This window comes from Aplidium turbinatum, chromosome 14, assembly GCF_918807975.1.
Source record: "Aplidium turbinatum chromosome 14, kaAplTurb1.1, whole genome shotgun sequence".
Taxonomy (NCBI): domain Eukaryota; kingdom Metazoa; phylum Chordata; class Ascidiacea; order Aplousobranchia; family Polyclinidae; genus Aplidium; species Aplidium turbinatum.
Window position 1 is genome coordinate 10,657,694 of NC_137485.1, and position 27,202 is coordinate 10,684,895.

The following is a 27,202-nucleotide window of genomic DNA, read 5'->3' on the forward strand; positions in this document are numbered from 1 at the left end:
TGCTTCTGCAGAGGAGAGGCTACTTACTGAAGACACAGAATTTAAGCTTACGGACTGTGGTTGGTTAAAAAAGATCGAATGATGACAATTTCGACGATTTTTTACGAAGTGAGGCGGCCACGAGTGAGGCTATTTTGATGAGACTGTGTTGGTGTGTGTACTGAGGGAGCTAGTTTGGTTTGGAAAACTAAGTTTGGAAGCCCAGTAATAAGGTAACGACGACACGTCCATGTGCAAAGGAGACTCTTTAATATTCTTTATAAAGACACTACGTTGTATAAAGGCTCAAAAGCAAAGACATAAAAATAAATCAGATTATAAAATAACCAAAGTTACGCCAACTCACAGCAATAGCGGAACATACAAATATTTAGAGCTGCCTATCCAGAAACAACAAAGAACAATAACGAGGGTAAAACGTTGGTTGTAATAAGGTAGATATAGCATTTCAAAGAAACAGCTTGAGGAAACCACTCATAGAAAGCATGGCAACCCTTTTGTATCAAAAATCACCGATACTGGATCATATTATTGGTACATGGAGCATGACGTCAGAATGTCTTCATATTGCTTCTACTCTTTAAAGTCTTTTTGTACCATGTAAAAATACATTCTACGCCAGCAGAGTCAGTTTTGTTTCTCATGTAAAGACTATAAACTCTTTCTGGACGGTAATAAAAGGTGTAGGCCTGCTATGCTGTCAACATAGCCGTGAGCTATGCAGAATATTTAAAATCTTCCTCACAAACAAAACTGTAATTCAATTCCATTTCGATATCAAAGTCAATCTCAAACCAACCAAGCCTGGGTTAAAAAGTAACAATGAAATTAGCGTCAAAATGTTCTTAGTTGATTTTGTTTCAGGAAAAGCTGAGAATATTGTCTTGACACGACTGAGAATTGCTGCGTGCAAATGTGCGTACACATTCAGGGTTTGTCAAATAAAAGACAGGATTGGCACCATACGAGCGTTTATGTGAAAAAAAAAACAGCTAATCAAGCTACGGGTACTTATAGTAACTTACATAGTATTATCTTACACTCAACGCTCTACAATGTAAAATTCACAAAAGGAAACGATCATAAAGTAGTTTAGTAACGTAGAACTACTGTAATATTTATATAAAAGTCAACACACACTGCTAAGACAATAAAACTTTTATGCTATTACTCAAACAGCATTACAAAAAACTTACTTGCAGTACTAACTTTTACGATATGTTGCATAAATAATGGCACATCTTCATCATAAGAACTACAATTAACACAGCAGAACAATACATTTTCAAGCTTGCAAAATAAAATAAAATAAAACAGGACCGACTAGTCATGGTGTTAAAACGTGTACAAGATGAATCTGTTGCGTCAGGTTTCTGGGTCTGCCGAGTTGTATTTTGTTTTGAATATTCGCGCTAAACGCTTCGTCTGCTCTGCGGAGTGTGGAGGAGACTTTCCGGCTCTTCTTCTTGGGTGTTGGAGGAAAGTTGATGTGGTCGGGGAGTTCTCTTTATCAATGCCGGAGTGCTTTTGAAGCAGTTTGTGCTGCAAGGATACAACATAGGAAGACGAAAGTTAGAGCGGGAGTCGTTTTAAAGAGCAAGTTTAAATATCATACGACGCCCTCGGAGGGGAGAGTGAAGAAAATGGCGTCACATAATATCTAAAAACTGGCTATGAATCATACTAACTGTAAAAAACTTTCCTGAGCAGGATTTTATACGAAAAACTTCTGCTTTAATATATTCAGTCGCAGTACGAAGCACTGACGAAGAATGGTATATGTTTGTATGCACTATTTTGATAACTTTATTTTATATAAAAAAGTTTAAAAACAGAATTTCTATTTGAGCAAGATTATTCACGACACTCCTTCTCAGAGCCGAAAGCTTTAACCTCAATTCGGTATTAAAGTTGCTCAACCATTTATTTAACTGATACATACAGGTATATTGTTCATAGAACAATTTATTGTGTTTTGATATGATTGCGCACATAATACCTTTTGTTCGTTTGTGACCGCCTGTAAGGTCTTCATGGACTCAATAAGATCTTGGTGGCAAGGGAAGAAGGTAGGGATTTGCAATAATTCATCACATGGGCAAGGGACACAAGAAGACGTTTGCTCGACAAGAGTTCTTGTCGATGAGACCGAACTTACAGACGAAGTGCTGCTTCTTTCGACTGTAACTTCTTCACAAACTCGCATCGGATGTGAATGGAACGTTGCCAACGTAGATGGGTGATGAGGGTCGACTTGGACTGGACTTGAGGATAGATGATGAGGATTAGACTTGACTCTTTGGAAGTCATCCGACCCAGGCTGATGACTTTCACAGAAAGGTGACTCGCTGTGGTGGAGTCGAGGGCTGTGAAGACCTTGTACCCTCCGCTGTTCCGTCTCCAACAAGTCGCTTTCTTGTCTGTTTCGAAGCGTTTTTCTTTTATGATCTTTTTCGTGATCTTCAGAGTCCGAAGAAGATTCTGTCCGAGTGCTCGTTGAAGAAGTGGTCAAGCGGTTGGATCCCTCGATGGAAGATGGACCACTGGATTCAACGGAAGTCGCATGTACATTATCAACCATTGGAGACTCGACGACATTGGTGATTACTTGTGACAAGTCTGACGAAACAGGATTGTCATGTGAGGGCAACAGCGGTTGATTTGGATGAGTTTCGTTCTCGTCGCTGAAGGCTTCTGTGCTGACGTTACCCATTTTGGACGTTGAAGCGGAGAGCCACAGACTGGTGTTGTTCAAATCCGATGCGTCCGCCTTGGAGGAGCTTGGAGAGATGTTATCCAGGGATGCTGCCATCCGGCTTTCTTCAACGGTGGAAGAGGAGGATTGACTTTCACTGATCTTGTAGCATCCACCATCTGGAGCTTTAGCGTTAACTTCCGAGAAGACAATACTCTGATCGTTCAAGTTCTTCGGGCTTACAAATTCAACGTCGGACAATTCATTGTCGCTCAAAGCGCCACCATCAAAGTCGGCGGATAGATTTCTTTCCGTTTTGAAAAGGGACATATGAACGGTCGAGTTCTTTGATTGGGGAGTGCTGAAGCTTAACTTGGCAAGCAATTTATCTGTTTGCAATTCCCGGGGGTGTGTAGAACAAGACTCGGAGTCAGAGGTTACTACATTGACAGACATGTGTGATGTGGTATAGATCGGATGAGATGGTGAAGAAGATGAAGAGTCAATTGACAGTGAACTTGGATAAGGTGCTGGAGTAGTTGTAGTCGCTATAATGGACGGTATTTCTGTTGGAGGCAGCTGGGAAGATATTTTTTCGTTGGAATGCTGGGATGAGGTAGTTGATGATATGCGGATTTCAACTGAAGGTTGTTGTTCTTGTGTGAAGTCGTTTGTCTCTATTTGCCTCTTTGCTGTGAATTTCTTTTGTTGAAAGTTTTCTTTGATTCTGTCAAGTTCTTTCATCTGGCGCTGCAAGGTGCCAAGCAAGCATTCCTTTTCATCGTGTTTGAACATGGCTCGAGATGGTATTGACGGCACAGCGTCTATGTGAACGTGCGTTGGGTGAAACAAAACCGACCGATCGTTGTGTTGAGTAACCGTTTGGTCGCGGGAAGATGCAGCGCGGTTTACACTTGACATGCAAGTCGATCCAACCGTCTGCTGGGAGCTTGACACGCCGGGATAGTATAAACTTCCTGATGGAGTTTGAATCGGGCAAAGCAAAGGAACGGAGTGGAGAATACCTTTGCTTGGTGAACTGGGTGAAGCCGCATGTTGACGACTTGGTTTGTCCGAGACGTATTCTTCAGTTCCAATCACGATCTCTGTTGGTGTGACGGCCACTTTGATCTGGCCCTGGCAGTTGCCATGAATATCGAGTATGTTGTACCAACCGTTGACTGCCCTGAAGCCAGAGTTTAACACTGAAATATCCACAGTGGCAAAGCCAATCATCTGGTCACCTGGCCTCTGTGCGGTGGTCGCATCACCGGAGAGTTCTGTTTCGTCTCTCTGCCACACTCGGAACAAGAGACTTCCATTTTCTTTACTGAGATACTTCCTATCCAACCTGACCTCCGTCGCGCTGTCCCACACGGGACACGGCGAACAGACGACGGTTGACGTTGTTTCAACCGACCTGCCATCTATTTCAGTGATCGGGAAAGTGACGTAGCAAGTTCGTCTGCGTGAGTGATCGCTGCTGGTCGACGATGTCGCGGCAGCAGGCATTGTTGTTAAATGCATGGCTCTTTCAACAGACACCATCGCAGAGAAACTGCAGTCACTCGTTGGCTGTTGAGTTTCCTTGTCTGTGACGGTGATTTCTAACTTGTCTTCCAAAACATTGTCCGTGCTTGAAGACAAAGTGGCGGTTGTATCGTCTAAGCTGTCCAACTCGTAAGGGGTTGTATGGTCTCCTGGGTTTACGCTTAAGTAAACCCGCACGGAAGCACCACACATATCATCAGTACCTGCTTTAAACAAAGGGTACAGACCACTGATGTGCTGTTGCTTATGAAGACCGCCAACTAACACTGAGGCCATATCGATTTGCGCCGTCCCGAGCAGCTTGTCAGAGTCAAACGGTCTTTTGCTTGTTCGGCTGCTTCGAGAGTGGGAAAACCAAACTTGAATTTCAAGGAACTCCTCGCGGAGATGCCAGACGAATGGCTGGGTGGGCCGGCATAAGAACGACTTTCTGTGCGCCAGCTTAACCGGCAAAACGGCATGGTCTTTAAACGTCTTTCGACCGCTAGCACCAAGAATGGGGCACATGCTTGAAGTGACCGAATCTTTGTCGTAGAACTTATAATGCAAATAAACGTGGGCGTGCTTATTGATTTCGTCCGTGCCGGGCAGAGAAACAAATTTCCTTGGCAGCCAGGCATTGGTCACAGTCACGCAAGCTGTTACGTAATCATCAGACACATCAGCTTCGTCCACTGGCTTAAGAACCCCTGATGAATCAGGGGAGAGTAGGTGATTGAGGTCGGCTTTAAAATGAGGCTTCCAAGCAACTGCTTTGGCCGCTCTCAAGATCAATTCCAAATCGTTGCGACAAGAAAAGGATATGGCGAGCTCAACAGCACCAACAGTAGCTGACGATGACTTGGCCAGTGATTCCAGCGTCGTGATTGGATACCATCCGTTGCAGCCTGTGACGTAAAACATACCAATAATTAAAAAATATGAAAAAATTGGTTTCCTTCAAGTAATGAAATAGTAAAACAAAACAGTCTAGTAACAAACACAGCCAAGCTCATACGGGCCACACGTTAGGATAAAGCTAAGCTGGTGCGATAAAGCGGGCAAACCCCCTGGGGCAAACCAGTCCAACGGAGTGAAATTGGGCCACAAATGGATTTTGGTAAGAGGTATGACCAAGATAATATTACAACTAAACTTGAACCGATTAAAGGTTGTATAACAGTACACTGATATAAATTGAATGTACTAAAATCTAGGTTACAATATCCTAAAACGATGCATGATTTCTAGAATTTTCAATATAAATAATAAAATCCACCTTGCCTCTTGGTTCGAAAGGCGACTTACCAGTTGTGCGAGACAAGAGGTCACATGTACGAACAGTCACCTTCCCAAGTAATATGTCTTTCGCGGTTTTTGTTCTTATAGTTTCATCATCAGGTATCGGCCTGCACATCACAATGACAAAAATTAAACAATCTTCCTATTTTTTTTTGTCTTCATAAACTACGTGTAACCGTGTATGGTCTAAATTGAAAGTATTGCCAATAGTAGAACGGCATGGTATTAGTATCTTTAGCATAAAACGTGTGATGTCACAACCTGAAGACGCATTGTTGATGATACTTTTACCTCGTAGATAAAACGTCTAATTCCTAAAGCCAGCCATCCTTACAACAGATGCTCGTGCGGTTCAAAACTCTCATGCCGCGTAGACAATACAAAAAAAAGCTTGCAGTACTTGTGCCAGACTTCCAATTCAATCATGCCGCTGGCAAAAAGCTCAGCGAGCGAGATAGGAGTGACGCCTTTGTGATAAGACACGACGGGGCAGGTTAGTTCAAAGTGGTGGTTGTAATCCGGCGTGAAGGAGCGCGCGATGCAACGCGTTCGTCTCTGCGTCTGGAAAGGAAATAATGAAGATGTAACGAAAACGCTGGCGATGAAACGGATTGTAGGTTCGAAAATACGTAGATTAAATCACAAAGTTCAACATATGTTAAAGTAATTCTGGTAGAGTGCTTGGATTTTGTCGTCACGATATATAGAATACACTGCAAAGTATATTGCGAAAAATGCCCGCATAAGCTAGTTGTAAAAACTTACAAAGAAAGTTAAAATTCCAATTGCGAAAACATAAAGCAACATATCAAGAATCAGCAAGCCTTTCTGCTCGTGTTTATATTTAATCTCTCAAGCGTACAGCTCCGTCCATCCTTACGCCATTTGGAAGAAACGATGTCTTGACTGCCACGTAACTGTTGACGCCAACTTCAGCGCAATATTCCAGGTCGTTGTCGGGTACGAGAGAAGACGCCAGCTTAGCGGCAGCCTTCAGACCGCACGCTCTTAACACAGCGACTTCTAATTTCACATTCTTGCAAAACGGCAAAGGTGGTTGTGTCGACTCTAACGTTGCACCTGCATTGAAAAGACGTTGCATTTTTGGATTTCAAATAAGTTGTGTTGATGCTGTGACGACGTAACCACTTAACAAAGGTTGTCTATTTTACGTCGTTTCAACATCGGTAGATATTAATAATGATATCACTGGATTAAAACTGGACTATTACTATACACAAATACTGGGGTGCAAAAGTTGCCTTTCCGACATCCCTTCAATTTCTAACGATGTTTAAACAACGTAAAAAAGCGGCTTTTGATGACCGGGTAACAACATGGTTCACCTGAAGTGTAATACTTTACAGACAAGCGCAAATCCCCCGCTGATACGACACCAGGCTCAGGGTCGACAAATTCCAAGGGGACTTGGTATTTTTGTTCGGATGACTTTCCTTTCTTCATGGACACTAGAGCGCATAGTTTAGCCGCAGGCAGGCAACCCTGAAAAGCAGTAACAGCCCAAGTCAAAACAAAACTTCCGAAACAGTTTTCTGCCAAAACGTTAAAATCCATAAATATGTCGTGGAACGAACAGCATCATGTTCAACACCCTAGGACAGCAAAATCGGTTATTTTTGAATTCTAAGTGTTACGTCTACAGACGTTGAATCAATGTAAAAACGACGGATTTTGCAGTTTGGAACTGTTCCAGATAAAATTTTGATCATATTTCTTTAAAACGAATAAACCTACCAGTAATGCACAGAATTTTTTTCTCGAATGTAAAAACGGGAGCATGGGTTCAACACAGCCAGCAAATATGTGAGAAACTGCACATGAACAGAAATGTAGCGCGCATCACAATTAAATAACTTACTTTTGCAAGCAGCTGATCCCTGACGTTTGGGTAATAGAACCTTGACCATATTTCGAAAGGGATTCCACCGCCAGGGTACTTCCCTATATTTGAGCACGTGGACAGAATGACCCGTTGGACTGGGACCGACGGAGGCGGGTGAAATTTGTGTTTCTTGGTGAAGCCAAACTGTGGGTTGGGGACACACAGAGTGGTGTCGGTTCTGCACGAGTGCATCGTTGCTAAAGCTGAAACGAAAACATTTCTTGTAAAATCATTTGCGACTTTCAAACACAGCACTAACTATTGCGGTATGCCTTTAAGAATTATGTCTTCATTATGCCTTTGAGAATTCATTTTAAAACAGCAAATAGTCCAACCTGACAATATATTGACAAATGCAAAAAAACAGAAAGTGTTATTATGTTTTTACTTGATACTATGACAATACGACATATTATCCCGTTATCGATAAACAAGCAGATTGTTCTAAATGTCTTTTCGTCTAAACTCTAAAAAGAAACCTACGTAGCAGTACTCTCCTTCCCAATAACAATCGATTCCTGTTCGGTGAAACATTCGTTTCTAATTTTTTTTAAAAAAAACTTCATTTCCAATAAACTGTCGAGTCACAGAATGACGTAAGCGAGCGAGAAAACAGCTTACTCATTGGTTCCTCGTCGGCACAACAGTTAACTTGTCCTTGCTCATCGTTGTCACACCGCATAGGTGTTTGGGTGGGAAAGCTGTACTGGACGAAGCAGTCGGTCTCTCCCCAAACCTGAATGTGGAATTAAGTTCAGCTTTATGAATTTGAATAATTCCTTCACGAAATCCGATAATCCCAATTGACCAAGTATTTGCTATAAACTTGAGCTTTAGGCTGCGTAAGATACCCAGTCAGCAAATCATCTCTTTTTTACATTGATTCTGCAGACGTTGAATCAATGTAAAAAAGAGATGATTTGCTGGCTGGGAGATGGATCAAAAGGTTGAAAAATAGTGGCGAAAAACTGCGTTCAAAGTCAGCCAGACCTGTGTGTTGTGAGGCTTGAAACCACACAAGCCATGAATGGTTAGTTCGAAGGTGTGCTGCATCGGGCCTTTCTGGTCCGTCTGATCGTCTTCCGTCATGGTGGACTCGTCCAAATGATGGCCATCGTACCTCGAGTGTGGCTCGTCGGCATTCTTGGCTTTCCTCAACGCAGCAACCTGATAAGAAAAGTAAAACGCTCGCAATCGGTTCTTTATCTCTTTTTTAGATGTGGATGCTTTTGAGAGGTTGGTTTATACTTTTTTTCGACTGTGCATTGGCTTTGTAGTGTGTATCGACATAACCAGGATGGAAGATTGCCAACAATTTATGGAATTGAATGATATGAAGACTGGTCAGGACTGAACTACAAAACTGCAGTAGAAAAATCTTACAACAGAGAAACTTGGCGTCTCATTGCCTCCAACCCTCGACGAGAGGAAGGAACTTAATGATGATGATGAATGATATTATTCAAAAGAATACAATAAACAAAGAAACTAACATACATATCGAACTCAAACGTTTTCAGTGAAATTCTATGCCATGGTCTCATTAGGAAATAGTCTAATTAACTCCAGCATTAACCTAAGTATTGAAAAAGGAGAGAGAGAGAGAGAGAGAGAAAGAGAGTTCCAGTATTGATTAATCTGAAAACAATCTAATGAATCCAATCCCATTAATTTGTCATTGATCATCTGTGCGTGGTATTCCAAAACTGCTGCTCTCCCAAAGCTAGTTTTGTGAAAATTCTACGAGGAAACTACTTAAAACCATTCCCTTTCCCACAACAGTATGCCCCTCTTCAATGTAAGCATAGTTTCCATGAATCATAAAGCAAAAATCGTTTTCGATGAACTGTCGGGTCACAGTTCAATTGAGGATACGTAGTCTGGAAGAGAGCAGCTGTTTTTGGTTTTAAAACAGCGGATTGATTCACTGATCGCTAACCATCCATCAATCAAGATTCAACAGTATTTTCTGGGCTACATCAGTCTCTTGGACAGTATAAAAAAAAACAAAAAACGTGTCAATGTTGAATTGCCCGCATGGAATGCCTTGTATAAAGCACGTGGGAAATTGTTCTTGGACATGTGCATTGTGCACTGTTCTCACTGCCATTGTGCTTGTTCGCTACTAACCTGCGCCTGTGTGCCAAGTGCAAGGAGAAGATGAAGTTTGCCCCGTTCATGGCCGGAAAACACATCGACGATTGGCTGGAAACCGTCCACAGATACCAGCGGGAAGTCTGACTTCAACACGGCTCTGCAGATATAAAAATGTCATCAGAAATTTCACGTGATCGTAATCATCATCATCATAATCCATCGTCGGTTTGTTCCCCACTAGTGGGGGTGGCCGATTGTTTCCGCGCAGCAATTGTCTTAATCCCTTTTCTCCATTTCACCCTGTCCCTTGCATCTTCCTCCTTTCCTCTTTCACCCTGCCCCTTGCATCCTTCATCAACTCCTTGCGAAAGCTTTAAGCGTTTCTTTGAGTGAGTGAGTTTTTTTTGAGTGATTAAACTCAAACTTATAACAATAGAAATATCAATGTTAACATAGCGGACAAAGAAATTAATGCTGTTTAGATAAAAAATAAATAAAAAGTAAAACATATCATGTTTTGACTCTGCTGTATCACCACTAAAGTTATACAACATACATGACTTATTACCTTGCTATTTCGGGATCTTTCAACGACTGATAAAAAAGTTGCAAGGAAATCTTGACCAGTCCCATGAGCTTGTCGGTGAAAGTGTTGCCAGATGGAACTTTGGTCCAGACTTCTACCACAATGTAGTTATCTCGCATACGAAGAAAAAGTTGGTTGTCTATTTTCACAGGCAGCACCTACAGCAGTGATTAGAGACAACATGAAAGATTCAAACCTCACATTGAAACACTGTCAAGCATAAAGGTGTAGTCAGCAAGTCAAACGCGAATACGCCTCCATTTTAATTCAATGATAGCATAGGCAACTTTATGTATACGAACCAACTTCACAAAATTGTTTGTCTGACGCAACAACTTTCAACTTCGAATTTAGGGTAACGTACAAAGCAAAATATTATGTCTCTCGGTTGAACTTATTTTTCATCAATTCTTTAGTAGTTTGGTTCAATTATCGTTATGACGCCACATATCATTACGTCACACGAGCTCATCGAGATGACGCCATGTAAACTCGTGACGCCATCTACTACTGAACTCTTGGAACAAATTGATTAAGCAAAGATCGTGAAGAGAACAAACAAGCTACCTGGGTGAAATTAAACTGAGGATTGTTGCTACTCCAAGCCACGCTGGTCTTGGACGCTTCGTCGGAGGCAAAGGTCCTAGAGACCAAGTAGACGTTCGGAGGACACGATTTTCGGCAGCATCCGGATCCGGACTGCATCCTTGTCGCTGCAAGAACATTTTTTTTATTTTTTAAGGTTTTTGGATGAAATTTAGCAAAATCTAAAAAAGTGCAGCTAGGATTGGTCTTGAAGCCGTAACATCGCCGGCTCTTAGCTGGTTGATGTAAATTGCAGGGGTCCCACTCAAGATTTTCCTATTTTTTTTATGATTTTATGCCAAAAAAGTCAAAAATTTTATGATTTTTTATGATTTGTTTTGGCTATTTTATGCTTTTTTTATGATTTTTCATCAAAATTTTATGCTTTTTTTATGATTTTACATCAGAGCTAACTGTTTTGTTAAATTTAATTTTTTTAAGTTTTTTTTTTACATTTTAAGCATAAGAAGCGATTACGGAAAAACAATCAATGCAAGTCATCACGTCAAAGCAAACATAGGCTACAGCTTTTGAGTAGAAGTAGGAAACATAATATACTCTAAGCTTGTTATACTTTACATTGTTTCAATATGGTCAAATATGGATGACGCTGTCAACAACATCCTTGCATTTAAAACAAAGTTACAACACAAAGCGATTGATCAACTGTTGTGCCAACAAACGATACGGGTACAGTATTCCATGTATTAGCACATTGGCAGGGTCACATAATATCTGACTTTGATCATAATTATAGAAGACAATTTAAGTCTACCAATATCAGCCCGAACTTTGATCATACAGTATAATATTGTTTAAAATTCAGATACCGGTATTGAAAAACAACTGAATAGTGAATCCCGATATTTTTATTAATTTTGCAATATAAAAAATACTGTGCTGACATCAACTGCCTTGAGTAATTCACCATGTAAAGAAAATTTATTGTACTGTATCATAAAAGAAAGGTTTGGATGGGTGGTGGCACAAATTAATCCTGTAATTGCAATTTACGTATCTATATTAACCCTGTGTCTTGATCGCATACAGTTCAAAATTGTTCATTCTTGGAAGATGTAAAACCATCTTGTAGCTAATTATAAAATTTAAAAAGTGGCTATTGTTACATGACCATATCAAAGGCCGTAACGCCGCTTGTTTTTCTTGACGGGCAAAAGTTAGGATTAGGTGAACAGTTATGATTGGGTACAATAAGTTTAGGTTAAGGGAAGATTAGAGTTTTGGTTAGGGGTAGATTAGGGTTTGGGCTAGACTGCAGTGCTTCCCAATCTTTTTCAGTTCGCGACCCACTTTTAATGCAAGTTTTATTGTGCGACCCACAATGAGATACGACGTCTTTATTATGGCATCTTTACTACTGGAGTACGTACTGAAATATTTAATGCGACACAACACATGTAATTGTTACATGTTTGTTGCATAATTGTTACGTAGCCTAATGATAATGCAATAATTTTCCGATCCAATAGAAAACAGGGTGCACAATTCATGAAAATGGAAAGTCAACAAATGAAGTGAAGATAAGAGTAGCAATGGCGAAGGCGCAGTACTGTTCAAGACCAAACTGAAATGCTTCGCGGCCCACCTGAAATAGCTTCGCGACCCACCGGTTGGAAAGCACTGGGCTAGAGGATAGAGTTAGTGTTAAAAATATTTCAAATTTCTAAATTCGCGTTAAAATGTAGTAGGTACAGTAACACACTGCTTGCAAATGGGCTCTATTCTATAGTTTCCTTGCCTAGCCCCGCGTTTTTCCCAAAACATTGCAGTCAAGTTATCCCTTCACCATTCTCCCACAATAACTGCAATGTCTTGAAATCTTGTCAGTGTCTACTTGTCTATGTCTCATGACGTTTAAAACATGCAATGAAAGTATCTAGGTACGCTCCTTTTCTAATTCACAGCTCCACAGGCAACGCTGGACTTGATTAAGCAACCACATGTTATCCTAAATCAGCGCATTCCACAGACGGCGTCACAATCGGTACACAAATAATTATGCTGTCATCATGGCTGAAAACCTCACAACTAGGGGAAGGCGGGGCAAGTTGTGCAAAGGGGCAAGTTGTGCAAGTCCCTGTTTGAAAGGAAATAAAGAGCGTAATGAATCTTTAACGCCATTACTATATTTTACCTACAATGCCTTTGAAGCATGTGAATCGCAGTTATCAGTTTTTTGGGCAGGTTAGGCTTGATCAAAGATATAAGGTGTTTAGGTCTTAGGATCTAAATTCGGATGCAAATGAAATTTTGATTTTTTGGATGCACAGTAGAACTAGTCAAACTTTAGCAGTAGGGGTCAGTAGACATATGATGTAGTTGTATTTTCGCAGGTAAAATTTTGTCGTACATTTGTTAGTTTTCTTGAAATTTTTTGTTCTTTAAAAAATGTGTGAATGGGGCAAGTTGTGCAATTGGTGACGCCGACGGGGCAAGTTGTGCAACTGTTCCTGTAAACCGCCTTTGTTAATTTACAAATGTTGTAGCCTATTAGCCATTTTTACATACGGTAGTTTTAAAAGTCTGGAGATAGTGAATGAATATAAAAATAGCTGATTTGTTAAATTGTCTGTACTTTTGCTGGCCGTAACATGTTGCTCAACTTGCCCCTAGTGTTGCTCAACTTACCCCATAGTGCTACACAGTTTGCCCCATGGTGCTGCACAACTTGCCCCGAAAAAATAATCCGGGGCAAGTTGTGCAATCGTTACTAAAACTTGAATACAGTGCAAAATAATAAATAAAACCAGTTTTTGTTTTAAAACTTGGTTTTTGAAATGCAATATTTGAGTCTTCGAAAAAGTTAGTGAAATAAAAAAAAATTAGATTTAAAAAAAAAAACTTGCTCAACTTGCCCCGCCTTCCCCTATTACACATTAACACTAATACAAAATTTTTGATTTTTACATGCTCAGTTTTCCATCACAACTAAATTTTATGATTTTTTATGATTGTGTCTAAATTTTATGCTATTTCATGATTTTTTCCAAATCAAGCAAAATTTTATGATTTTTTATGATTTTATGCCGAGTGGGACCCTTGAAATTGTAAAGGAAAAAAAAATACATTCGTCTTTCTGTAAAGGAATAGATGATTACCGAAAGAATGACAGCACTTTCCATGAAAGCGTGTCTATACAAAAAAAATGAACAATTTCTTTAATCTGAATATTAGATTTACAAAACATTCTATCTAGCTGCCGTTGGACATGTCAAAAATAGTGAGAAATGGAGGAGACGTCCCAGACAACTGGTAATCCTGATGGGTTCTGGATGAAGATCAGTCTTCTTTGAACAAAATGGAGAGAAAATTAAAGTCAGTGAATAATTACAAACACCCGGAATCCCAGATAGCAAATCAGCCGTTTTTTACATTGATAACGTTATAAAAAACGACCGAGTTGCTGTCTGGGCACTGATTCATCAAACACACAGCCAACGCCAGCTCACCAGGGATGTCTTTCGCTTTGTTAAGCATGACGTAGAGATACAACACCGTCGACGCAATCCTGGGACACACGTCATTGTCAGATGACCCGCGACTGATCTCATCGGTGGCGATGCACACCCGAGGACTTTCTTGAACGCGCTTCGGATCAGTTTCTTCCTCATCGGAGCTAAGCATAGAAATAAGATGAGTGACCAACGGATGACGATATTGTCAATACGATTGAGGTCTTGTGGAGATTTCTTAGATAAGATGTGATCAGTGAGCACTCGACAAGAGTTCGATACCGGGCTGAATTATACTAAAAGTTTTCTAGCCATTGTTAACAGTGGACCCGATTTCGCCTATGCAGCGAAACTATGCGCTCCGTACAGGACGATACAGAGAACCAATGGCTATGTTTAATATAGATCACGATGGAAAAGATTTATTTGTATACTTACTTGTTGGTGGTGTCGGGCTTTTGTGCTCGCTCCAAAGAACTTGATTTGACCAGTTCCGTCACTGTGTAGCTATCCGGCACTTTAACCTTAGTTGGGGTTTTGGTCGGAGACATTTCAACCGTCAAGTCTTTGCTGTCCTCGACCAAATCGATAGATAGCTGGAAACAAGAATTATTAATCCGCATGATGGGCGCAAGAAGTCACACAAAATAAAACACATATTTTTTTAAAGCATTTAAGAAGGCGATAAACTAAAACTCTAACAAGCAATGCCTCGTTTTAAGACTTACAGTGCGTAATGATAGTGAAATCAAAACTCTTGACAGCAAACAACAACGTTTAATTTTAATATCAAAGCTTGAACGGTGACACAAACTGTACCTTCAGAGCTCCGATATGTCTTGAAGAAAACGGGCTGCTTTCATGCTTCTGCGTGACGTGGATGCAATCCGAGAAAGAAAAGCTTTGACTGTCTATGACGTCACTTAACGGCACACTGGCCGTTCCTAAGACTGATGCCTGAAAAACAATCCAAGTCCACAAATGCATCGTTCTGACAAAAAAGTGGTAAATACTTGATAAAATAGTGTTAAATACCATGTTGAATCACCAAAAATTTACAGACAGCAAACAAATAAAAAGAAATAAAGAAATTACTTTTTTGTCTTTCGTTTTCCGCTGGTAGATAGTGAACTCCAAGTTTTCTGAGCACCATTTTGTCACTGTAGCCGGATTGAACCGAATGTTGAAGACGGAATGCTGATCAAACCGGACAAAACCGCCTTCGAAAGTAGAAACCAAACTTGAGACCGGAAATCAACCAGATTTTACATTGATGCAACGTCTGCAGACCCCAGCCCGAAAAATGAAGTAAATATGCACAAACCTTTGGAAACTTTGCGTGATGCCAATCTTGTCATCTCATGAGTTGACGTAGTTGCTGCTATGGACCGGTAGTTAGCAACTGTGGTGGGAAACTTGTATTCCACGAAGAAAGTTCTGCGGTGATTATCAATAAAGACAATTACTACTGGTCGCAAAATGAATAAAAAACTTATAAATTAACTCTGTTTAAACAGACTGATTTTTTCCCATAAAGCAAAGTTCAGCCCACTCTTGAAACGATAAAAAAAAGTCAAACAAAGATTTTGTAAAATGTCAAATGACGCGTTGTCAGTTTACCTTTTAGAAGCAAGAGACTTTGGGACGGGTGGTTTCGTTTTGTTGTCTCTGTCTGGATCCATGTTTCTTGAGGTATCATGCTTCTTGGTTCGAAAGATCTCTTCAAGTATCCCGGATGTGTTCAGCTGGAGACCGTGGATGGTCACACGAGCAAGATTGACTTCCGATAACTTGCGAATTTTATCTTTTGTCCTTTCCAAGCCTGACTTGTCGCTCGGGCGATTGGGGAGAACTTTAGTAGTCTCGCTGGAAAGCTTCTGATTCCGAGGTGAACTCCTTGACGCATATTCAGCCTGAAAACCAATGAAAAAAAGCACATTAAAGACGAACGGTATTATTTCGTTGTTTTGGATAGGGACAGTTTTGTCTGATACAAATAATAAGTGCAAATACGAACAACTTTACAACGATATTAAAACATTAAGCGATTAATATCTCTTTGTGGTGGGCCAAATATTAGGCACAGTAGTCTCTCTCTTTATTTTTCTTCAAAGAAACCTGGTATTCATCCCGAAACATCAGGGTCGCTCAGTTGTCTGCAGTGACTGTTCCATGTCATATACATTGTACGTACTGCAGTAGTACATGTCGCTTTAAAACAACATTCAAACATTAGGCCTATGTCGGTTGCCTAACCTGAGCGGCTTTTGTTGCTTGTCGTGGTGACGGCGCAGTATCGGGTGTTGCTCGATGGGCGGTCACATCACTTGCCTCGCTCTGTTGGAAAGCGTTTGTTAATTATCCAGCAGTTGGAGTTAATATAATTCTAATTGATTAAGCCTTGCTGGATTAGAGGAAGAAACCAGTTTGATGCCACAGTTAGCTGATTTATCTTTGAAATAAAAAAACTTTTTTGAAGTTCAATACTGGCGGTTTCGTATTCTTTCAAGTTGGAGACTAAAGAGTTTTGAAAAAAATAGCCTTCAAATCCAGCCTACCAATCTGGGACGTGAACCTCCACTGACCAGCTGGTTGCCGGCCCCAAACCGGGAATATGGGGAGAGTCGACAGCAGGAAGGGCATTCGGTCGTAAAACCTATGCCAAAACCCAAATGACTGTGACTTAAGATATGGAAACAGTAGAAGTGCAAGAAGATGCTGCTAATAAAGTGATGTGGAAGACTGCAAGCTGCACCGGTGACTCCACTTGAAGTGGATATAAAGCCAGAAGAGAATAAACCATTCCAAATACGATCAGAATGTCTAATTTAAGCAATTTATAACTCTAGTTTGTACACTTCGTTGATCCTAGCAGTGTTTGAGCGCCTCACCGTTTGGTTGTAAAATAAATGTTGCAGAATTGACTCGTCATGCAGAGGGTCGTCGATCTCCGAGACGATGCTGTGCAAAGGCGAACTCACGCCTGACATGTCAGGTGTGGCCAAAGTATCAGTCGTCATACCCTTCGCTTTCAGTATCAAGTCGACAATTCGCAACTCAGTGTCGGCCCTAAAAATGACAATTATTGATAACGTGATGCGTGGTTTAGGAAGTAAATATTACGTCAAAATCTATTTGGATCTGTTGCACTGATGAGTCCTAATGAATAAAAACCGGTTCTACGTCAAATTTTATTGAAATACTGTTGTGAGTGATAGCCTAGCTAGGTGATTTTAAGATTTAAACTAGGTCTTGATATAGTTTTATGGTTCGGCAGACGAGATTAATGTACTTGGTTTAAAAACACCGATTTGATTGTTCGATGATGATATAACAACAATTGACATATACAACCAAGCAACCACACGGCATTTAACATAATGGATTAAAATTGAACATAAACTATAAGCTACAAACGTTTTCGGCCATACACACGTTAGCCCTTATCAAGTAACAAAAAATAACTGCTTATCATATCTACAATGAAAATGAATGACTGATCTAAACACTGAATTGAAAAACGAAATGCAAATTAACAATGCAAATATTGTCAAATGCAAATATTGTCGATGCAATTATTGTCGATGCAAATATTGTCGATGCAAATATTGTCGACTTACCAAAATTGTATAACAACAATTGGTTACCAAATCATGCAAAAAAGCAGTTTCTTTTCAATTTTAGCCTATCTCGGTTTAGTAAACCAACATATAAAGTAGCGAGGCATTGCAAGAGAAGTTTCAAGTAACAACGCGCGAAAGCACATTAATATGCTACTGTCAAAGTCTACACAAAAAACAATCGCAGATGTGCAGCTACTATCCCTCTCGCAGATAACATACTTATGCTGTTGGACTTGAGGACGGGTATGAGGAGGAGAGCGATGATGTGGATCCATGGTGGGATCAGAGGAGGAAGAGCGAGGAGGTGCTGAGAGACTTGGATTCTGGAACAAAAAAAATCTTCTTTTTTTACGGTACATATGGTTGGGTTTGGAATAAAGCAATGAAATAAAATGTAAAAATGAGATGATAAAAAACCGAGCAGATGCATTTCAACACCATAAAAAAACTCGTATTTGTTTGGAAGAAAATCAAAATTTAAAACATGAACGACAAACTACCACCGGTGCGTGCACACGACAGTTCTTATATCGGTGGGATGCAAACTCTTAAAAATAAGTGGACCCGAGAAGGTCAGATCAAATAGACGTGTCAAGATTGTCGCCATTATAACTGTTTGGTGTGCTTGTAAAAATCAATGCCTGAACAAAGTCTGACTTGTTGAAGAGAAGGAGGATGTCGTAGTGGTGAGTGAGGTGGACTGGATGCAAATGGAGCAGGAACGGAAGATTGAGAAATTTCATCTCGTAATTTCTTTCCTCTTTTCAGTAGTTCTGCATGACAAATACAAAAGACTCATTTAGACAAACTACAGATTTTGTGAAAATCGAAGAAAAGCAATGGACGGCGTGGACTAGTGCATTATTGGAACATGATTGTTTATCACACAAAGCAATGATATAATGATACTGCTAATACCAACCGCCTATAGCGTCAAAGTGGATGTTTTCACTTGTATTCGTCGGTCCAGAAACAGTGGTTGGTATGTGGACAGTCTTGCCTAAAAATAAAACAAGTTAAAAACGTTACTCATCTACCGGGGTCTGCTACTATTCGGCTAGTCCGATTGGGCTGATCCGATTCGGCTAGTCCGATTCGGCTATTACCCTTTTCGGCTACAGCCCGATTCGGCTAGTCCGATTTGGCTGATCCGATTCGGCTAGTTCCCTATTGGGCTACAGTCTTTAGCGGTTAGTTCCCTATTCGGCAATTTTTTTGAAAATCCAACGATAATCCTTCTGTAATCCAACATCGTTTCTTTTGCATTCCGACAAAGAAAAACAAATTGAAATGAAATTTAGCGAAAAATGTTTGAACTATTAAATTTAACTGTTTGCTCACATAAAATGGACAACGACGTCTTCTGTTTATTTAAAGAATGTTGTAATATCGCTTCTTTTATAGTTGAAATCATCGAAGCTTTAGATGAGTGGGGTTTAGACCTAACCATTGAGATCTTAAAACTAAAAAACGAATTAAATTTATTTTTGAACTATCAATGTTTGCTCAGATAAAATTGACGTGTATCATGCATCGCCGTCTGCATGCAAACTTAGAATATATTAGAATCCTCAACTATTACAAAATTCTAAATCCAACGACGCCTTCTGTTTATTTGCAGTAGAGAATTTTGTATTTTATTCCACAATAGTTGATCTCGAAGCTTTAGATGAGTGGAGTCAAGACCTAACCACTGAGATCATAAATCATATTTATGACACCGGTTACATCCCCAGTGATATGGTACGTTCCATATTCATAACTTTACCAAAAAAAACCGGAGCAACAGAATGGTCACTCCACAGAACAATTAGCCTTGTGAATTACGTAACAAACAGCTCACTCCGAATCATGTTGATGAGATTGAGACCAAAACTACAATCGGAAATTTCAACAGCACAGTTTTTATTTGTTTCAGACAAAGGGACCACAAAAGGAATTTTTACATTAAAAATGATAACAGAGAAATGTATGTCCGGTTCTTCTGTTTATTTAGAGGATTTTGTATTTTAATTCGACAATATGGTATCTTTTGCATTCTTGCATTTTATCCAGTGTTTACCTTTGAGTGCTTTCCCAGACGGCAAAATCCGTCATTTTTACATTCATTCAACGTCTGCAGACGTTGAATCAATGTAAAAATGACGAGTTTTGATGTCTGGGTTCGTTCAAAATATGTGTTTTACATGAAAATAACAGTTTTCATGATTACCAATAGGGGTTAATGAGACGAAGTCTCAGCCAAAACGTGTCAACGAAAAAAAGACAGTTGCCAAATAGCGTTTGCCATAAAAGATGAAGTTAAAACCTAAGTGGCAGTTTAGAGTAAACCTGGGTTTCGGCGTTACATGACCTGAAATTCCTTTGGTTAGTTCCTTCGTTAGACTCTCAGTTGATGTTACTTGATCATGGCAGAGGAATCGATTAGTACGCAGCGCAAAGGTGAGGTTTTTCTACATGATGGCTACATGTTTCAACTAGCTCAATATAGTCCAGACGGGCTTAAGAAATACTGGCGTTGTTCCCGACGTGATGAGAAATGCAAGGCTCGCATCCACACTTGTGTGGCAACAAATCAGGTAATAATGTGTGTTATGATGACTATATTTTGATCATTTGAGAAAATGTGCCAAGAAATGTCAAGTACTTGAATTGTAATAATCGCAACCATTGTTCACCTGCATTGACGTTGGACCTGGGAATGCACCACGGACTGGCCTACCCTAATAATTACAACTGCTTTGATAGTGACGTTGTGCTAATACTTATTACTAGGGCCATTTTTTTTACCTAAAAAATTGAAAAATATGACTTTATTTTTTGAAATATATGATAATATATGACTTTGTTTTAAAGCATCAAATTTATGCTAATCTCTAATTAATAACTCGTATGTAAGTTTTTACATGTATTTTGAACAATAACACACTCGAACAACTAACAAAACACTTCTGTTTCGCTTGAAAATCATTACAAAAATGCAAATGTCTAATGCATCCACTGGCGCCGACTTACGGGGTGGCCAGCCACACCACCCCATAACCTCTATGGCATGATGGCAGCCACCCCGTTTAGGTTACATTACTTACTGCAAATAAATGTAATTTGAACGGACGTTTAAATCTTTTTTTGATCATTGGTTTTCGCTTCAAGTCAACGTAAAGCAAGAGGTGAACCAATACAGTATTGCGAAGAAAATGATTGTTTTTGTCACAAGCATGATACTCGCGTAACATCAAGCAAGCTACGTGAAGATTACGCAACACGTGGCTACGAGTTTTTTCCTTGTTGTTGTTGCGATCGTTTTATTTGTTACTTGTCATAAGTCATTGTTACATTTGTTAGGTTTACAATGGGATTTATTAATCAATAAAATACGATCTTTCCATTGCCTCCCTCAAAAATCTTTTTTGAAAAATTTTAAACTGCTCATAATATCGCTATAAATTATGCCAGCTATAAAATACTTGGAAATAAAATTATCTCGATGATTTATAGCTCCACCCCCTAAATGAATATCTATTTTCAAATTTCATTTAAAAAAAATGCAATTTTCGAAACTTTTTGAGTTTTTATTTAAAAAGTGCACCTAGTAAAGTAGCAGTTTTAACGTTCTGCAAATTTACACGTTTACATGATTCTATTCGAGGAAAGCTACACCCCCTGCCAATTTCCAATAATGAAAGCAACCTTTTTCAATTAGTCAAGATTTTGCATTTTGAATTATTTTCCGATTTCAATTGGAGTGTACTGTCATCTACTTCTTGCTTTAATTTCTGCTTTGTTATCTACTTCATGCAGTAATAATGTAATATTGCGTGTCAATGCGTGACAAATTGTGAGGCGGGAATTTATTGGTCTTACATAGGAGTTGCTTGTTACATCATAGAAAAAATTACGAAAAGTTGTCCTGTAAAAGTTTGAGGAGGGAATTTGTTGGTCTGACATAAGTTAGGAGTTGCTTGTTACATCATAGAAAAAATTACAAAAAGTCGTCCAGTAAAAGTTTTCCCCGACATTCCAGTTTTATTCAGCTTAAAGATGCCACCGAAAAAGCGTTCAACTGTCGCAACTGTTTGATCTATTTGCAAGCAATGAAACAAGATCATTAATGCTTCCAAACGTGGTCTGCATTGTGAAAATATACTTATCGTTGCCTTCCACCACCTGCGAGGCGGAGCGATCGTTTAGTAGTGCACTCAGGCGCATAAAAACCTACTTGTGATCTACCATGACGCAACAGCGATAGAACCACATCCTAATTTTAAATGTTTATCAAGCTGAAGCTTAACGGTTACAACTTGACCAGTTGATTAACAGTTGGATTGACAGAGCTGCCGTTCGCAAAAATACTTTTGCCAAATGTTAAATGTCGGAGCGACAACGTAACAATAAAATTCACGACATACTTCCTGTGGTTTGTTGTAAAGTTGTTTTGTAAATAATCGAGCTACAAATCAGGTGTGAAAAGACAATTGCATCTACGAAACACGCTTAGTAAAAAAACAAAAACATGCAGTTTGAAAGTTTTTAGGTTGCCATATTGTGCTATCCGCCACCCCGTGCAAAATTAAAAGTCGGCGCCTATGCCGGTGTCATAAATATGATTTATGATCTCAGTGGTTAGGTCTAAACCCCACTCATCTAAAGCTTCGAGATCAAAATACAAAATTCTCTACTGTAAATAAACAGAAGGCGTCGTTGGATTTAGAATTTTGTAATAGTTGAGGATTCTAATATATTCTAAGTTTGCATGCAGACGGCGACGCATGATGCATGTCAATTTCATCTGAGCAAACATTAATAGTTCAAAAATAAATTTAATTTGCTTTTTAGTTTTAAGATCTCAATGGTTAGGTCAAAACCCCACTCATCTAAAGCTTCGATAATTTCAACTATAAAAGAAATTTAATAATTCAAACATTTTTCGCTAAATTTGTCGGAATGCAAAAGAAACGATGTTGGATTTTGTTGGATTACAGAAGGATTATCGTTGGATTTTCAAAAAAATGCCGAATAGGGAACTAACCGCTAAAGACTAGCCCAATAGGGAACTAGCCGAATCGGATCAGCCAAATCGGACTAGCCGAATCGGATCAGCCCAATCGGACTAGCCGAAACGGGCCATTCCGCATCTACCGAAATACGTTAACAAGTGACTGTCACAATCAATAGGTATATAGCCCAGACGGCAGGCTACATTACAGCATGTTCTTGAAAAAGTGTGCTATTTGAACTGTGCAATACTTGTGAGGTGTTATTGTCGGTTACTGTCCTAAAGTAACCTTTAATAACGCATCCTTTTATTGCAAAACTTGGTTCAAGAAAATTTTGCGTTTGTGCGATTCTGAAAACGTTTTTGACGAGGAACATTCTGACGCATTGCATGCTGTTATGATTATAACGTCACAAACGTAATTACGTTTAACAAACGTTGATCGTAATGATGAGTTCTTGTGATGCACCACTACCGTAGTTTCTGGTCAAAGCACACCTGCTGTAAATAACCGCGTGATGTGAGTATGATTTTTAGAATTAATGATTGTAGGCCGTGTTGTGGAGATTAGAAGTTGTAATGAAAAGTATATTGAAGAGGATTGTAGAGTTCTAGCTGATATTGAATAGTTTGTAAAACTGGAAGTTATTGCAAAAATTGTGAAGTTGCTGTTGCAAGTAGGCTACAGTAGCAGCGCATATCTATTATGAAGTCGACGAAGAAGTTTGCCGTTCAGAATTTGATTAGTTTATTTGTTGAAAGTGTTGAACCATTTGTTTAATCCTTCAAGGATTTTTTGAAGCAATCTACAACCTCAAAAGTAGAACTATTCGACATTTAATTGACTGCTTAACGTTTGATATCCCAGTGAACTACGTCATCAATCTTTCCAAAGTCTCTTTATGTGTAAGAGATAGAAGGAACAGTGAGTGGAGTGACCAACAGCCTTAATCCACTTAAACGTACCTTTCTTTTTCCTGGTTAAGTCGTACAGATCGTGACCGTTTTGTTCTAAAAGAGCGTCGATTCCACGTGGCGTTGGTATATCTGTGCAGCAAAGAACTTAGGTTTGAAATCATTTTTATAGGACGAAAGCCTCATAAATACGACTGTTACCGAACAAAACCTGATTGGTCTCAAATTTCACATCGTTTCATTCTCTACCAAAAACTCAGTACGCGCAATCATATGTAAATTTCTCACCAGTTTTTGAACCGAGTGAAGCAGCTGAAGCTTTTGAGTCGTTGGAACCGCTCCGACTGCGGCGTCTGAGCCCGGCGCGTGTCTGCGAATCCGAGCGTTTCACGGGACCACTTTTGCTTCGGCTCCTGCCTCTGATCTTAGTGTGGCCTCTAAAGCATGACAATGACAAATAACGACAAGAATCACAAACAGGAAAATCAAGTTACACAATAGACATAAGGTAAATAGAATTATGTGGTTGCCTTAAATGATGTATATATATATGATTGTATATTCAACATTCCATCAAAAACATTGGTGGTGTGCCACTACTACTTCTACATTGTACAGTGTACACTGTACTGTAATCTCGAGCTTTTAAAAACTATCAAAAGTAGAGAAGATTTAAGGCAAAGACTTTTTCCCCAAAGCCATCAAATACAAATAGATATAAATCGTTTTCATAAATTTGTAATTAATATGGCTTGTTCTACTGTTGATGAGGTATTTTGGAAACTTCACACCAAAGAAACAACCGTTCTTGCAATTGGTGTCAAACTTTTTAAGTTTTCATATTTTTGTCCAGAACTTTTACATATGAAAACAACAGAAACTGTCCTTTGTATCATATTCAAAAAACTCATATTTTGTCCTTTTTAGTGTGCCGAAATATCAAAACCGCTGTGAACATCGTCATACCCGCTGCTGCTGCTTCTTGACTTTGCTGATCCAACGCTGGACCGTCGAGATCTGCTATTTCTTCTACTGCCGCCTGCACTTGTTGGGCGTGATCTGGAAGAATAAGATTGTATAACTTTCCAGACTGTAAATCAACCGTTTTTTGCATGATAATAATAATACTTTTAGTTTGCCAAAACTCAGCTTTGCTGCGAAGTATTTCCGTTGGTGTTCACACCTGCTTGAGTACGATCCATCTGTGGCGGCAGCATCACTGGTATCATCATAAGCAGCTCGCAATGGTTTGAAAGAAATCGACAGTTGAAGTTCCCCAAGTTTTCTTGAAGATGCAGATATTATTGGAAAAGAGCCACGAATAGGATTGTTGGAAGTTAGTGACGAAACCCCAGGGACCTTGGTAGAAGTAAAAACAATACAAAATACAATGTGCTATTGAAGTGCTCTATATTGAGTACTTAACTGAAGGAAGCATTAAAAAAATAGACAAACTCCCATCTTTCAATACGAACTATACAATTCAACCTCAAATGGAAAGTGCTATCTATTGTAAAGACACAACAAATTTTACCAAACAAATTGAGAAACACATTCTCTAGACTTGTTAGCAAGTTTGTCTCAATTTGAACAAAATTAAACGCAAAAAAAAAAAACAATACGTTTCCTAAATCTTGTTGTGACAAATAAATTCACACAACACTACAGGTCGAAAACAATCAAAACTTACCTGCACACGACCTATAGGTAAACTGTTGGGACTTGACAAAACATCAAATGTTGCTGAGCCCATGTCGTTGAAATATGCAGCAATTTGCTTTGGTCCCGATCGAATCCCAAATTGAGCACGTGATTTTATCAGACGGCCATTTTTGTGCATTAACGGTCTAAAATACAATTTATATAGACCTTGTAATTACATTTACAGTACCGTATCAGTGAATGTCCTTAACTTGAAAGTTTTTGATTCTTTAAATTAACTTTTAGATGGATTGAAAGTGAAGCTAACTTTCCAAGATCTATTACAAAATAGGCAATAATCACAAGCTCTACATCTACAATTAAAAAATAAAAGTTTGTCACAGAAAAAACCAAGGCTACATAAAAATGATTACACCACCAGGTAAATGCACAACATTATTATAATAAAACAATGAAAACTATTAATACTACAAAAAGTGCTCAATGCTAAGCAAAAATGCAAAGCAGAGCAAATTAAATCAAATATAGTTATTACTATCTGAAGCCTTTACAAATTGTTTCACCTAACGGATCATCAGAAGGTCTTATTCAAATAGAATAATATAATATAATAACATTATTATAATATATGTAAATGTTTGTTGAGTATAAAAATCTTCTCAAAACAAAACTATATGAGATTCTGGCTTCTTAAGTGATGTGGAAAACTCTACTACATTTGGTAATATAGTGATTGTGGGGTCTGTGATCTGTATTAACTCCACCACAAAGGAAAAAATACTACTCTCCATTAGTGCGTCATTAAACAGAAATATGCAGTGATAAGAACAGCGCCAAATATATACAAATATATAAATTGTTTCTTATGACAATATGACATATAACCTGAAATTAGTTCCATTAGTTGCTTCCCCCCACCAGCGTAGCCTGATGTGAGCAGGTGAGGCAGGGGGGACTTTGCCTTTCGCATGTGCAGAAGGGCCCCATGATAGCTCTCCAATGGTAACAAATATGAAGCAGCGTAGTTCCCCCTCAACCAGTGGTGGAAGGTCAGTAGAAGTAATAACATCATCGTAAACAACTAAAAATATTTATTTTCCTGAAATCAGTAACTTGAAATGAAAGTAATAATAATGGTGTTGCAAGCACAGTAGTGCTTTTTCACCTTCATGATAACTTACGTAGCAATATTAAATAAAGAAAAGAACGCAATAGAATACCAACAAGGAAGTCATAAACAAGAGAAAAAACACCAAGAAAAACGAGTCTATACTACCTACCCTACAGCATAAACATCATATAAAGTTGTGTTTTGATCAGCTGTGAATTGCATGTTCTCAAAGTAAACCTTGACTGAAAATGAATTTATCCTGCATTTAAAAAGCATGAAATCTGTATAGGCTAATCACGAAGTCCGACCTAACCTATATAATATAAATAATTGTGGTAAACAGTTTTCTGCTTATAATCGCAAGTAACTTTACTGATATAGCATTTATAGGCCTTAAAAGGCTTAACAAGTTATCTGTAAAGCAATACTAACCACGGACATTTTTTTAAGTAAGGATAGCAATGAATAATCACTAATGGCACACTACTTTAATTTGAAAGACTTGCAATAACAACTCAATAAAGACATACAGTATGCAATGAACAAGGTGCAAACTTGCAAGAAAGCAACACCATTGCAATCAACTCAAAGTTTTTGGCACAACAAAACTTAACAACATGTGTCTGATATATGGTGAATAATAGCGATTTGATGAATCAATCAAACTGTGAACAAACTTACTATTCTTTTTAACTTTTCTCTGGCGACCTCGTGGTTTTTCCAT

At 39.0% G+C, this 27,202-nt stretch overlaps 1 protein-coding gene across 1 annotated transcript; it reads right to left on the reverse strand.

The window, feature by feature from the left end:
* Nucleotides 1-239: 239 nt before the first annotated feature.
* Nucleotides 240-27,202, reverse strand: LOC145782892 (C2 domain-containing protein 3-like). Its single transcript, XM_082594655.1, has 30 exons — nt 27,160-27,202; nt 26,253-26,448; nt 25,396-25,552; nt 24,889-25,064; nt 24,672-24,764; nt 23,994-24,142; nt 23,757-23,837; nt 18,717-18,794; nt 18,452-18,567; nt 18,014-18,117; nt 17,030-17,240; nt 16,428-16,508; nt 15,792-16,084; nt 15,496-15,608; nt 15,267-15,391; nt 14,991-15,128; nt 14,610-14,767; nt 14,169-14,335; nt 10,681-10,826; nt 10,096-10,271; nt 9,561-9,684; nt 8,421-8,597; nt 8,052-8,166; nt 7,407-7,633; nt 6,874-7,030; nt 6,408-6,607; nt 5,928-6,088; nt 5,534-5,634; nt 2,000-5,133; nt 240-1,542 (listed from the first exon to the last, which is right to left on the reverse strand). Exons 1-30 carry the CDS (start codon nt 27,200-27,202, stop codon nt 1,366-1,368), a joined length of 7,374 nt encoding a protein of 2,457 aa, XP_082450781.1. The 3' UTR covers nt 240-1,365.

Coding starts and splice junctions, on each gene's coding strand:
- LOC145782892 (XM_082594655.1), bottom strand. CDS start 27,202: ATGGAAAAACCACGAGGTCGCCAGAGAAAAGTTAAAAAGAATA. Junction 18,568..18,716: donor CCACTTTGACGCTATAGGCG/GTTGGTATTAGC, acceptor TTTGTCATGCAG/AACTACTGAAAAGAGGAAAG. Junction 5,134..5,533: donor CCTCTTGTCTCGCACAACTG/GTAAGTCGCCTT, acceptor TTTACGTCACAG/GCTGCAACGGATGGTATCCA.